The 13,653-nt window shown below is 35.7% G+C and overlaps 1 protein-coding gene across 1 annotated transcript; it reads left to right on the top strand.

Moving 5' to 3' along the window:
* Positions 1–4,883: 4,883 nt before the first annotated feature.
* Positions 4,884–8,105, top strand: LOC145165205 (homeobox protein knotted-1-like 7). The gene is made up of 5 exons (XM_079083888.1): positions 4,884–5,649; positions 5,779–5,899; positions 7,045–7,241; positions 7,555–7,686; positions 7,777–8,105. The coding sequence occupies exons 1-5, from the start codon at positions 5,344–5,346 to the stop codon at positions 7,915–7,917; spliced, it is 897 nt and encodes a 298-aa protein (XP_078940014.1). The 5' UTR covers positions 4,884–5,343; the 3' UTR covers positions 7,918–8,105.
* Positions 8,106–13,653: the final 5,548 nt, after the last annotated feature.

The raw sequence follows: 13,653 nt of genomic DNA on the forward strand, positions 1-13,653 counted from the left end.
TACACTGAACATAACACATATACAAATAACAACATGTACTGGGTCCACAGCTTTATAGACTGGATTACCCCTGGGCCCATAAGTGAGTCTGGATTGCCTTCCAGGCCCACAGCTCACATCTGGATTGCCATCGAGCCCACAGTACGAGTCTGGTATGCCCCACCTGGCCCTCAGCTCGTATCTGGAATGCTCCCGAGCCCACAGTACGAGTCTGGCATGCCCTACCTGGCCCTCAGCTCGTATCTGGAATGCTCCCGGGTTTGTTGGTTACCGCATGGAGCAGTATCACCTCAACCCATCCCACATAATATGTCGACATATAACACAACTAATGCACACACAAGTAATCACATAATAATCCAGGTAGTCCTACAGATCTACCTAACTGGCATAGCAACTAGCATGCAACACTAACTCATACTCAACATACTACCAACTGCTAGGATATGATATCCAATGGTCCGGCCTTGATGCCTTAGACCCCTTAGTATAGTGAGGTAACTCACCTCGCAAGTAGTACTGAAGTACCGAACCTCTGACTGCTGTCTCACCGGAAATCCCGAACTATCACATAATAAATACCAAGTCAATACACCACATAACAGTCTTGACTAAGGGTCCACATAATCCATCATGTCCATTCTCTTTATTGGGCCAAAGCCCAATGCCAAGTCCATAACTATGAAAGTCCTTATGCAAAGCCCATTATTGGCCCAATTTACCAAATTGGTCCCCACTCCCTAATTGGGCCTAAATCCAAGACCCATTATCAAAAATTGGCCCAAACATTATATTCATAAAGTCCAGCAAAGGCCCAAATCCAACTAGTCCATAAACAACCCAAAACCCGAAGCCCAAATGTCAAAAGCCCAACAGAGGACGTACGCGGGGCGTACTCCTCTGGTTCGCTGGGCGTACTCGTTCTGATGTTGACCACCATCGGGGTGGTTGACCCAGTACGCTGGGCGTACTGGATTTACGGTGGGCGTACGTCGCGTTTTTCCAAAAACTTAATAAGTGCTTAGTGGCTTAAGCACTTAAGCCCTAACTTCATATCCAGTGACCAAATGTGCCTAGGACCCATAAAGTCATGAACTTTATCACTTTGGATGTCCAAAAAGTTCTTAATACTTGGTCTTAATCCATTAAGACCTTCCTACTCCATGCATGGGACATCTTAAGCCATTGAGACCTCATTTTTATCACTCAAAACTCCTTCAAGAGTCTAGAAGGACAATTCATTTCGTCCAAATCACATCATGCACCATCTTGGGACTTTTGGGGACAAGAAAATGGTTCTTTAAAGCAAAATGGCTAGATCTAAACATATATGCATAAAGTTTGAAGCTTTTTATCTTCTGGAGCTTCTAGGGCACAAACCAACTTCAGATCTACAAGCTTGATCTTCTCCTCTAACTCCTTGATGCAACACCTTCTTCTTAAAACACTCAAGAAACACTCAATAAGCTCACACACTCAAGGAAAAGGCTAGGGTTTGGGGAAAACGACTCTAAACAGTGGAGGCTGAGGTAAGGGAGGTGTTTGGTGCTCATAATGTTGCTTATATAGTCCCCAAACCCCAAATATTAGGGTTTCCTTCTGTCATGAGTACGCCCAACATACACAAGTGTACGCTCAGCATACTAGGGCGCGCCTAGTACGCTCAGCGTACCCTTATGTACGCGCAGCGTACCCCTCTTGATCCCTAAATTGCAATTTAGCCCTTATGCTTCTCATGGCTTCACCCTTCCATCCACAGGGACTACAAATGACCAATCTTGGGATGTTACACAACTGAGTCAACTGGTCGAGTCCCTTAACAGACTCGTCGAGTTCTTGCTGTCATAAAAAACAGGACAAGCTGCTTCAACTCGTCGAGTCCTTCCCTGGACTCGGCGAGTTCCCTGTCTGATTGAGCCATCTCAATGGATTAAGCTCCTACCATTCAGATCTATGTTCCAAACTTCATCTACATACTGGAAATGCACTCCTAAGGGTAAAGTTTCCAACTATACCCGTCCTTAGTCCTTCCTAATGGGTTTAACCCAAACCCTAACTTCTTTAAGACATAATACTTGGTCTACAAGCCATAATACCATAAACAAAAGCATAATATACTAGACCTAGGCTCTTATCATCTGTGGGACACGTAAAGTCCCGATCTTTCCTCCCATGCATGGTCTTTTAGGGCTAAAAAGGCCATGTTCTTGCATATAAACTTGCATGGAGTCTCCATGGTCATAAAGTTTGCACCTTTATGGCATGGAACCCTTCCTAGACCCTAGATCTGAGATATACATCACTTGGGACGTCCCAATCCCAAGGGCCAATGATTCTTGAACCAATTCCTTCATAAAATGCAAACAAATAGATCTAAGAGAAGAAGGATCAAGTTAGAGACTTGATTACCAGAAAGTGCAGTAAATGAAGTGTAGCTCCTGGATCTACTTCTTCCCCTTTGAGCCTTTTATCTTCTTCTTCTCCCACAAGCTTCACAATGCACAAAAACACTCAAAAATGGCAATAACTAGCTCCAAATCACTCAAGGTGGATTAGGGTTTCGAGATTAGGGTTTGGAGGTGATAGAGGCTGGGATGGAGGCCGGATATGATGTTTAAATAGGTTGCAAACCCTGAAGATTAGGGTTTCCTCCTAATGGACCTACTCGACGAGTCCAGGCTTCGACTCGTCGAGTAGACCACTTAAACCCCGCGATCAAGCTGGCATCTACTCGACGAGTTAGGGCTACCAACTCGTCGAGTAGCTCTTACAAAATGAATTCTTTAAATAGATTAAATGTGTACTAGGAACGGGGTGTTACAATCTCGATAATGGATTAGGGCTTTCTAGTCACATGTAGGGAAAGGAAGAGAAGAAGACAAGGAAAGAGAATGAGGGGTGGGGAGGGGGCAATGATGACAAATGTATAGGCGGTGGAGGTGGTGGTGATGGTGATTATGGTAGTGTGTTTGGAATTGAAGATAGACTTTGGTGGATATCTGCGGTGATGGAGGTTAACTAAGGTGTCGTGAGTAGCTGATGGCGATGGCAGTGTGTTTAGGGATGAAAGGGAGATACGAACTTAGGTTTTGAGATGGTAAAGTTATGAGGGAGTGGATAGAGCCCACACTCAACAAAACATGGGTGCCAAGAAAAATTCAATAAATTTATAAAATAAGGGTAATTTTATAATTTGACATGGGCTTAACTTATTGTAGTTAAGGGTGTTAACTTGAGGGATCAATATCACAATTAAACCCTATTAAAATGACTGCTTTTACAACTTGAGACTTTTTGGACTTCTGTTAAAAAATTGTAAACCATATGGACAGTTTTTATTGTTTTCCTAGAAACTTAAAATATATGTTTTTGCGTATGTTACTATTATGATCTATAAATTATATATTGTTCGATCCCATAACAACAATATGATATTAATGAATAAAGAAACTAAAAATAAAAATAAATGCAATTCGCCCGTCTCCTTCATATTTCTACCCATGGAAAACCTTGAAATTTGGTTCATGAAACATATACAAAGAAGACATGTGGGTTTTCATCTTTGAACCCACTTTATACTTCATTGATTTGTTTAGGATTCCTCGTCTATTTTTATCATCTTCTTCCAAAATTAGTGGCGAGTTTGAAGCATGATCATGGGTTTCATGAAAAATATGCAAAGAAGACATGTGGGTTTTTCATCTTTAAACCCGCTTTATATTTCATTGATTTGTTTAGGATTATTTGTCTAGTTTTATCATCTTCTTCCAAATTAGTGGCGAGTTTGAAGCATGAACATGGGTTTACGAACATGTTCTTGATTTCATATTGAGAAATCAAATATCCTCATACTTCTTTTTTCTACCATCTCCCTACACACTTAAGATTATGACAATTGTCATATTTAATAAAATTAATAAGTTTTTATTATACTTGTCATCATCTAAAAGTAGTAAGATTATGAATAAGAAAAAAAGGTAAGAGGATGTTTAATTTTTTTCATAATATTGATATTCTTTTTATCATTTTCATCAATTCAGATTTTATGTTGTAAACCACCCATGTTCTTTATTTCATAATATTAATCTTTTTTTTATCATATTCATTGATTTTGATTTTATGATCTTGATGTCTTTGATTTCATAATTTTCTAGGTTTTGATGGCAAACATTAAGAGTCTATATTCATACCTAAACAAATCTAACCGATTTTCTCTTGAATTGTTTTCAAATGTTACGATTATGAGCATGTTTGACACATAGCTTTTGAAAGCTTTTAGCTTCTAGCGTTGAAAAAACGCTCCGTTTTGAACAAAAATATTGTTTAACACTACAAGCTTTTAGCATTTAGTTTAAACAAAACACTTCAAAACTAACCGTTATCTCACATAACTTTTAACAAAACGCTACCAGTTATACGCTATGCGCTACCCATTACCAGCTACCCGTTTGTGGTTATCCGCTACCAGCTAATTTACCAATATGTCCTATATAATAATACAAATAATAAATAAACATAATAACAGCAATATACTTTACAATAAATATTTACTAAAAGTTAAAAAAACAATACAATCACTTTACTTGGACAAAAACAAAGTTATTATAAATACCACAAATACAAAACCAACATTACAACACGATTCCTTTAAGACAAAAACTAAAAGAGTTAGCTAAATTTAAAGAAGAAAATATATTTTACTCTAATTAATATTATTCTTATAAAAAGAGTAAGTATTAACAAAATTGATGATAATTATAAATTTAATTTTTAATTAATTAACAACAAACCTTGGGGCCACATATACACATCTTTATTGGGTGATTATCCTTCGCTTTGACAAGTATTCTCTTTCTCTTTCTTGATCAAGTCACATAAATTGAAAGGAAAGAAATTGGGAAAAGAAAAGAAAAACTTTATCTTTAATTTTGTCTCTGAGGTTTGTTTCTTTTTCCTGTATTGATCACCATCTAACCCTGAAAATCTCTTTAGAAAGAGAAAGAGGGATCCTTTTTATGCTTAAATCTGTGACTTCACAGAACTGGTCCAGAAAGTTTTCTTGTCTCTGATCCCAATAAGGCCATCTCTCTCTTCCAAAAGATCTGTAATCATAACACCCTTTTCTCTCTCCCTCTCTCTACATCTATCTCTCTCTCTGCGATTGGGAGAGAGAGAGGGAAAGACTGCCATAGATAGGTAGCCAGCTAGCTCTCTCCAAAGTACAAGTGGTCCTATTTCCTTAACCCCACCTCTTGTTTTTGCTTTCTTAGCAAACCCTTTTGTTCACATGATCTCAATCCATACCTGCAAACACATTTTCTAGAGAGAGAAAATAAGAACACAATGCAAGAACAAGGGTTAGGGATGATTGGTGGTAGTGGAGGGATTGGTGGTGGCTTCACAGATATGGCTGTCTCACTTTCCGGCGATCAAAACCGCCAGCTCAAGGCGGAGATAGCCAACCACCCACTCTACGAACAGCTTCTCTCAGCTCATGTAGCGTGTCTCCGTGTTGCCACCCCGATTGATCAGCTGCCGCTCATCGACGCCCAACTCTCCCAGTCCCACCACCTCCTTCGCTCTTACATCGCCGACCACCACAACCAATCTCTCTCCCCACATGATCGCCAAGACCTCGATAACTTCTTGGTAATTTCTTTTCCAACAAGATTTCAACCTTTTCGTTTATTATTCATAACATGGAATTATTCTTCGTTGATTTAACATATCTTTTTTTTTTTTAATTTTATTTTGGCGATGAATTAATTGAATGTACAGGCACAGTATTTGTTAGTTTTATGTTCGTTTAAAGAACAGTTGCAGCAACATGTCAGAGTTCATGCTGTTGAAGCTGTCATGGCCTGCCGAGAAATCGAACACAACCTTCAAGCTCTCACTGGTACCCCTCTCTCTCTCTCTCTCTCTCTCTCTCTCTCTCTCTACAATATATATATATATATATATATATATATATATATATATATATATATATATATAATTTAGGGTTATGTATTTAATTTAGGGTTATGGGTGGTTTCTTGAGAAAAAGATTTGATTATTTAATGAAAAATACAAGAATTTCAAGGTTTTACTAATCCCATACCAGCAAATCTGAAGATAAATAATAAATAAAAAGGAAGAACATAAAAATGGGGATATTAAGATGGGTGTAACGTGGGGGCTGTTGGAGATTTCTTTTATTAAAAAAAAAGTATTTATTTAATTAGTTATATATATTTATAATCTATAGTTAGGAGTAGAAGGAAGGTTGAGTTAGTTGGGTTGATGAGGGGAACAAAGAGTGACAACAAAACCAACAACACCTAACAACTGATGTTTCTTTAGAATTAATTATCAAGGAAAAATAAATAGAACATGAGGGTTAGTTTTTAATTTGTAAAATTTATGTTTGTTGGATATTCCTTTGTGATGTAGGCTTTAGTCTTAGGAACATTTATTTGTCACCAAAGTAGAATATATATATGACTCTATGATATTAATCCTTTTTTTTGTAGAATTTCACAAGTTGACAAACGCCATTAAATTTTTAGAGTTGACAAAAGTAATTAGAGATTTTTAAATAATTATGTTATTTATTTACTCTTAAAACTAGAATCTGGTTTTGACTAAACAGAATGGTTAAGATTACAATTTTGTGTGTTTTAAATTTAACCCACCAAAAATCAGACATGATAAAAAACAAAACAAAAGATAGAAATAAATTAATCGATGAAGGACAAATTTACAGTGCATGCAGTCTTTTCTTGTGTTTCCCGAAATTGTACTGCAAAATCTCCAAAATTGGTAAATAATGATTTCTAATTAAATGAAAAAGATTAACTAAATTCGTCACGGTATCTTGAATACGAATCTACATTTAGTATAAAACCAAATTTTCCTTTTTATTACTGCCTGTCCCTGTGCAAGACTGACTTGTAGTGTACAATCCATCACTTCCCATTTCCACATTCTAAATTATACTAGTACCGTTGAGTTTTACAAGTAAAAAATAAAAATACTTTAATTTAATTTGATTTTTATTAGGAATAACACTTGGAGAAGGGTCGGGTGCAACAATGTCGGATGATGAGGACGAAATGCCAATGGATTTCTCATTGGATCAATCCGGTGGCATGGATGGCGGTCATGACATGATGGGTTTCGGTCCTCTTCTTCCTACTGAATCTGAACGCTCACTTATGGAACGCGTCCGTCAAGAACTCAAAATTGAACTTAAACAGGTCTTTTTAAATCTTTTTTTTTATTTAGACTTTTAATTATTGTATACAGTCTTATATGTCTTTATTTATGGTGGAGTCTCGCTAGCTCTAGTCTCTGGCTAGACATATAGAACTAACTTGGTATCAGAGCGTAAACAATGTTTTGTGTCTCATCTGTCTCTAGGATTCCACATATCCGACTCAACATATATGTTGGAGTTTATATTTTCACCATAAGGGTTTTTTTTATAAAAAAAATCTATGATTCCACATTTCTGACTAACACTAACAGGTACATTAAATTTATACAAACATCTAATGTATATGCTTACAGGGATTCAGATCGAAAATTGAGGATGTGAGAGAGGAAATTCTACGCAAACGAAGGGCAGGAAAATTACCGGGTGACACGACTTCAGTCCTCAAAGATTGGTGGCAACAACATTCCAAATGGCCATACCCAACTGTAATAATTCCGTTTACTTGACTTTTTATGATAATATTAAATTAAATTATATATAGTCGGGTTCGGGTATTTAAGTTGACATTTCTACAGGAAGATGATAAAGCAAAACTGGTGGAGGAGACAGGGCTGCAATTAAAGCAAATTAACAACTGGTTTATCAATCAAAGGAAGAGAAACTGGCATAGCAATTCAAATTCGATGACTGCTCTTAAGTCGAAGCGTAAACGATAGAAGGCATGCATGGTTTGAAATTCTAAAAGCAATTTTATATATTCCATATATATAAAAAAATATATGTCGATATAGGAATATATAAGAGTAGGTATCGTATGGAATATATCGAGATTAAAAACAATGGGAGCAAACAAGTTGTAACGAATGCATATATGATTAATTTTCTAACACATTTTCGGTTGATATATCATATGATCATGGTCATATTTTGGTTTAGTTTTGATGCAATATTATCCCTTCGTTTTCCCCAAAGTGCCGATATCTTGAATGATTAGGGTTTGTTTGGACTTTGGAGATGAGATGAGGGTCTTTTTAACCTTTTAAAAATAAAAAAAAAGCTCATAACTTTCAACTAGGGTTCTACAACCCTGGAAACGACGGAGATCTGCCGACAACCCAATAAAATGTAATTAGTTTTTGTTGCTTGCGTTTAGGTTTGATTTAGATATAAATATAAATTTGTTTATGATGGCGGACTGGTGTTGGAAGATTAATATAAAAAACCAAAACTTAATTTATAAGGAGTAAGAATGTGTTCGGCGCAGAGCGTTAGAAAGTTTCTAGTTTCCAGTGTTTGAACGTTCCGTTTTGAACAAAAAACATCGTTTGACACTACAAGCTTTTTAACGTTTAATTTAAACAAAACGCTTCAAATCCAAAAGTTATCACACGTAGCGTTTAACAAAACGTTACCAACTACCGGCTACCATCAAACTACTACCCTCTACAGTAGAGCTCTACTAGCTGGTTTTACCAAACATGCCCTAAATAAAAATATAATTAAAGTGTCACGTAAAATGTTATAAGCTATTAGCATTAATTTGACAAATAAAATGTCACCTGATAAAAATTGACATATCAATGGTGATAGATTACTGTGCATTCATATATTGTTATAGACTTGGGATCAAATGAAAATTAGAAATTTTATAAATCGATTTAAAATGAATTTTTTTTCTCAAAATATAAAAGAAAAAAAAACATCAAACAAATCCTATACAATCGCCTAGGACATTTGCTGAAAACAAATCCTCAAAAAAAAACTTTTTTTTTTATATGTGCATGTTTTTCTACATATGTTCGAGCATATCTATACATACATATGCAAATCATATATACCCATAGAAGAACATTACCAAGCAAACATAGATTGTGTTTAAGACATTTGATCCAAAAATACAAAAAGATAAATAAATAATAATATGCACATACTGAACTCCACTTTTAAACTAAGGCATTATATACATTGTGTAACATTCATAAAATTCATGTAAAATTTAAACTTTTCAAACATTTCAAAACCATCTATTGTTTACAAATTGTTTTCAAAATAATCCAATATCAGAGTTTTCCCAGAAATCACAACATGAAAAATGAGGAGGTACACGATCAAGCATTCGCCTTCCCGCGATCATCCGAAGTACCTGAAACAAAATCCACAACTGTAAGCACGAAGTTTAGTGAGTTCCCCCAAAATACCCGCACAACAATACTATCGGGTTGGAATGCCAACATACTATGGGTCCAATCATCCTCGGGATGGTATACCCTCGGCCCTCAACCATCGGGTTGAAATACCCACATACTATGAGTCCAATCATCCTCGGGATGGAATACTCTCGGCCCTTAACCATCGGGTTGGAATGCCCCGGTCTGTTGGCTCATGCACAAAGCAGAAAAGCCTCAACCACCAATCAAACATATGCACATATATCAAATAATCACATAATAGTCTACAGACAGTCAAACCGATCTACAGATCACTAAGCATATCAACATCCTATCTACCAGGATACCGATCTAACAGATCATAACAATAATTAAGCAGGATAACAATCCGAAGGGTCGGCCTTGGTGCCTTAGACCCTTTAGTATAGTGAGGAAAACTCACCTGCTGCATCAAGAAGATCAAACCCCAACTCTCAACTCCGATCTCGACTGCCTACAACCACCACGTGACTTACTTCATTAAAATCCTGAATTACCAAAATACCCCTTTAAAGTCAAACTTGGTCAACCATGGTCAAAGTCAACAGTCAACAGTCCATGTTGACCCAGCTCGTCGAGTGCATCTAGCAACTCGTCGAGTTCCTTCAGTGTTCAGAAAACTGGGAAAACCCTAGCCAAATCGCTGAGTTATCTCACCAACTTGCCACGTTCGCTCAGTATCCAGAAGGCGGGAAAACCCGAACCAACTTGTCGAGTTGGCAGGGCAACTCGTCAAGTTTTCCTAGCCTTAATGCATTCAGACATTTCCAAGCAAAACCAAAGCCCCAAATTATAGATCTGGTCCCCTAGAACTGAGATACCACGTAAAGTTGTTAACTTTACGTCCATGCATGGCATCAAAGGGGCTAAAACACTCAAATAAGGCTTATCAATGGATTTAGGGCATGAAGGGGGCATTACTTGATAAAGCTTGGAACTTTAGGCTTAAAGAGCCATAACACATCCAGATCTGAAGTGGCAACTTCAAACAATGCATCATTCCAAGAATGACTCCAATATGGATCAAGATTAGCAATATCTTTTCATAGAAGTAGATCTAAGCAATAAGAGGACAAGGTATCTACTTTATACCTCAAAACGGTTGCCACAACAGAGTAAACACCAGATCTACAGCCTCTCCCTTCAGCCAACTTCTTCAAGCTTCTTGTTCCTTCCAAAAGAGCACCAAAATCACTCTTTAAGCTCTCTCTCTCTCACACACACACAATAAGAGCAAAAGCACGAACTAGGGTTTTTCTCTGGACAAGGAGGCGATGAAGGAGGACAACAATGAGAGTTAAGACCTTTAAATAGGGTGCAAACCCTACAAATTAGGGTTTTCATGTCCAGCCTTCAACTCGTCGAGTTGGGGCCTTCCAACTCGTCGAGTAGACATTGAAATATACGCGGGCATTAAATATTCTACACGACGAGTTGGAGCCTTCCAACTCGTCGAGTTGCCCTGGAAATACATATATAAGCTTTTAAATTCATACCTGAAAATTGGGATGTTACACATTGGTTTGTAACTAAGCTTCAATAAGACTAGTAGGTGTGGGGCGGCTAAGGTCCGCTTTGTCTACGTGAAACACTTATAACGGAATTATAAGTCGTGAACACCCCCCCCCCCCCAATGTCGTTAAGGCCCTTTGCGTTGCCTCATGTTGCAATGGTAACGATTTGTAACGCCTGATTTTCAAAGGAATGGTCAAAAAGTAATTTAAAAAAATTGTTTTTTTTACATATATACTTTACATATAAATACACATATATATACCTACTTTTTTAACTACATCATTATTCTCTCTCTCATTTTATTTATAAAAATCAATCACATTTTCTTTCAACCAAACAATGGAACAAAACCCGAACACCCTTCCTCCAAACATAAACACATCCGCTCTGATGAGGTTCGCACAATACGAAAGTTATATGAACTTCCTCAACTCTCAAAACTCACCACAAATATCATTTTCAGGAAACTATTTCAATTTCACCTCACCGCAAAGCAATTTCCTACATCGCCCTATGTGCAACGAAACCCAAACCTTGAACAAAATCTTTTCAATACGTTTACTACCATGCCACAAACAACCACACAATCACCACCTATACAACTAACACAAGCTACGGTTCCCGAAGGATTTGACAACTCTTCAAACTAGCGAGGAAAATATGGTGCCTCGAGATTTGCAAGTGCTTCGAAAGATGAAGGAGAAGATTCAAAATAAATATTTGGATTAGGACTATCGTATCGTTTTATGTTTTTAAATTAGGACTTTCGTATTTTTTTTCGATCTATGTTTTTTTTATGTAATGTTATTTTTAGTTTTTTAATGTTATGTTTAATTTAGGATTTAATTAATAGCATGTCTTAGTATTTTATAATTTTTTTATAAATCTAATAACATAAATAAAAAAACAAAAAAAACACATTGGAAAAAAATAGAAAAAAAATAAATCAAAAGAAATAAATTGAAAAAAATAAACAGAAATAAATCGAAAAAAAATGATGACATGGAATTTAATGGGTGTTATAACATGTTGTCCATTTTCTTACTTGGTGTTATAACATCATGGGATGACATGACATGGGAGGTGACACTTTTTTGGTGTGGTAACGTGCCTTAACATATTGCCCACACCCACCAGCCTAAGGATCATGAAGACACACACCTTTCCTTCAAGTTTAGGAGAAACAAGTCCTAGTACCTTTACTCTTTAACAACGTCGAAATCATCTCATCATCTTTAATACTTTACAGAGTCAACAACATCATCTTTATCCCAACTACAACCCAACTAACAATCAAGTACTTTAGCTCATTAACTTTATCATACGTTCAACATTATTGTGGCATAATAACATCCATTATTATGAACAATAATAAAACAAACATAATTTAGTAAAAGATCTAGAGGTTGAGATTGCTTATCCTTTTAAGTATTTCCAATTTCCTCCCTCATACCCAACCATAAAAGGGATTAAACATCTTTTTTTATCACATAGTTCTAAACCATTAAAAGATTTAGTGAACACATCTGCAACTTGTTCCTTTGAAGCAACCTTTTTAACCTTAACCATACACTCCTTTCATAACATTTTCTCTAACCAAATGCACATCCATATCAATGTGTTTGGTTTGTTCATGGAACTGGATTTAGAGTTAACTGGATGGCTGAATTATTACCACATAAAATTTCATCATTTAAGTGACATTTTATACTCAGACCCCTTATAAGTTTTTTAAACCACACATATGTTATGGATGCCAAAATTTTATATTCAACTTCAAGAGAGGAGTGAGATATAGTAGCATGTTTCTCGCTTTTCCATGACATCAAAGACTTACCAAGAAATAAACAAAACCATAGGCACACCTTCGTGTAGTTAAATACCTCCCCCAATCAACATCCATATGAGATATAGTAGCATGTTTCCCGCTTTACCATGATTCAATTATAAATATCTACACACTCTAATAGCTAATCTTAAAAGAAATTTTTTAGGCTAGTGCATAAATTTTCTTACTGTTTGAATTACAAAAGAAATGTCAAGCCTCATATTGGTCATATATATTAAATTTCCAACAAGTAGCTAATAACCAGTGTAATCAGATAAGAAATTGTATTTATTAACTACACCTTATTTACTAACAACATTTGATAAATCAAAAGGTAAGGTAACAATCCATATTCATGTAATAATTATAAAGTATATTTTCTTTGACTAAAACAAATTCCATTTGAGATTTTAATAATTTCAATGCCAAAAAAACTTTAATAATCCCAAATCTTTAACTTTATACTTTGTTTTCAAAAAAGACTTACCTTTTCAATTTCCAAATAAGAATTTCCGGTCAAACTTATATCATACACATAAACCAAAAGAACAACAAAAGAATTTGATTTTGATAAAGTAAAAACCGAATAATCACTCTTACTTTGACAAAAACTATATTCAGTTAAAAAAATAACTTATCATTCCGCTTTATCAGTGTTTGCTTCGGTTGATATAATGACTTAAGAAATTTATATACTTTAACATCATTTTTTGAAGAATATCATTGAGTTTTACTCATATAAAAATCTTCTTTAGTTTCATCATATAAAAAAGTAGTATTTATGTCCAATTGTTATAAACTCCAATTGCTATTAACAACTAAATTTATTAAACACCTAACAATGATAAATTTTTCGACGGGATAAAAAGTAAATCATAATCTACGCCTTCTTTTTGTGAATA

This window comes from Lactuca virosa, chromosome 3, assembly GCF_052849685.1.
Source record: "Lactuca virosa cultivar CGN04683 chromosome 3, Lactuca_virosa_CGN04683_v6, whole genome shotgun sequence".
Lineage (NCBI taxonomy): Eukaryota > Viridiplantae > Streptophyta > Magnoliopsida > Asterales > Asteraceae > Lactuca > Lactuca virosa.

Excerpts from the sequence above, each read along its gene's own strand:
- LOC145165205 (XM_079083888.1), top strand. The coding sequence starts at position 5,344 with ATGCAAGAACAAGGGTTAGGGATGATTGGTGGTAGTGGAGGGATTGGT. Across the intron at positions 7,242-7,554 it reads TCAAAATTGAACTTAAACAG|GGATTCAGATCGAAAATTGA; the intron begins GTCTTTTTAAAT and ends ATATGCTTACAG. Across the intron at positions 7,687-7,776 it reads CCAAATGGCCATACCCAACT|GAAGATGATAAAGCAAAACT; the intron begins GTAATAATTCCG and ends ACATTTCTACAG.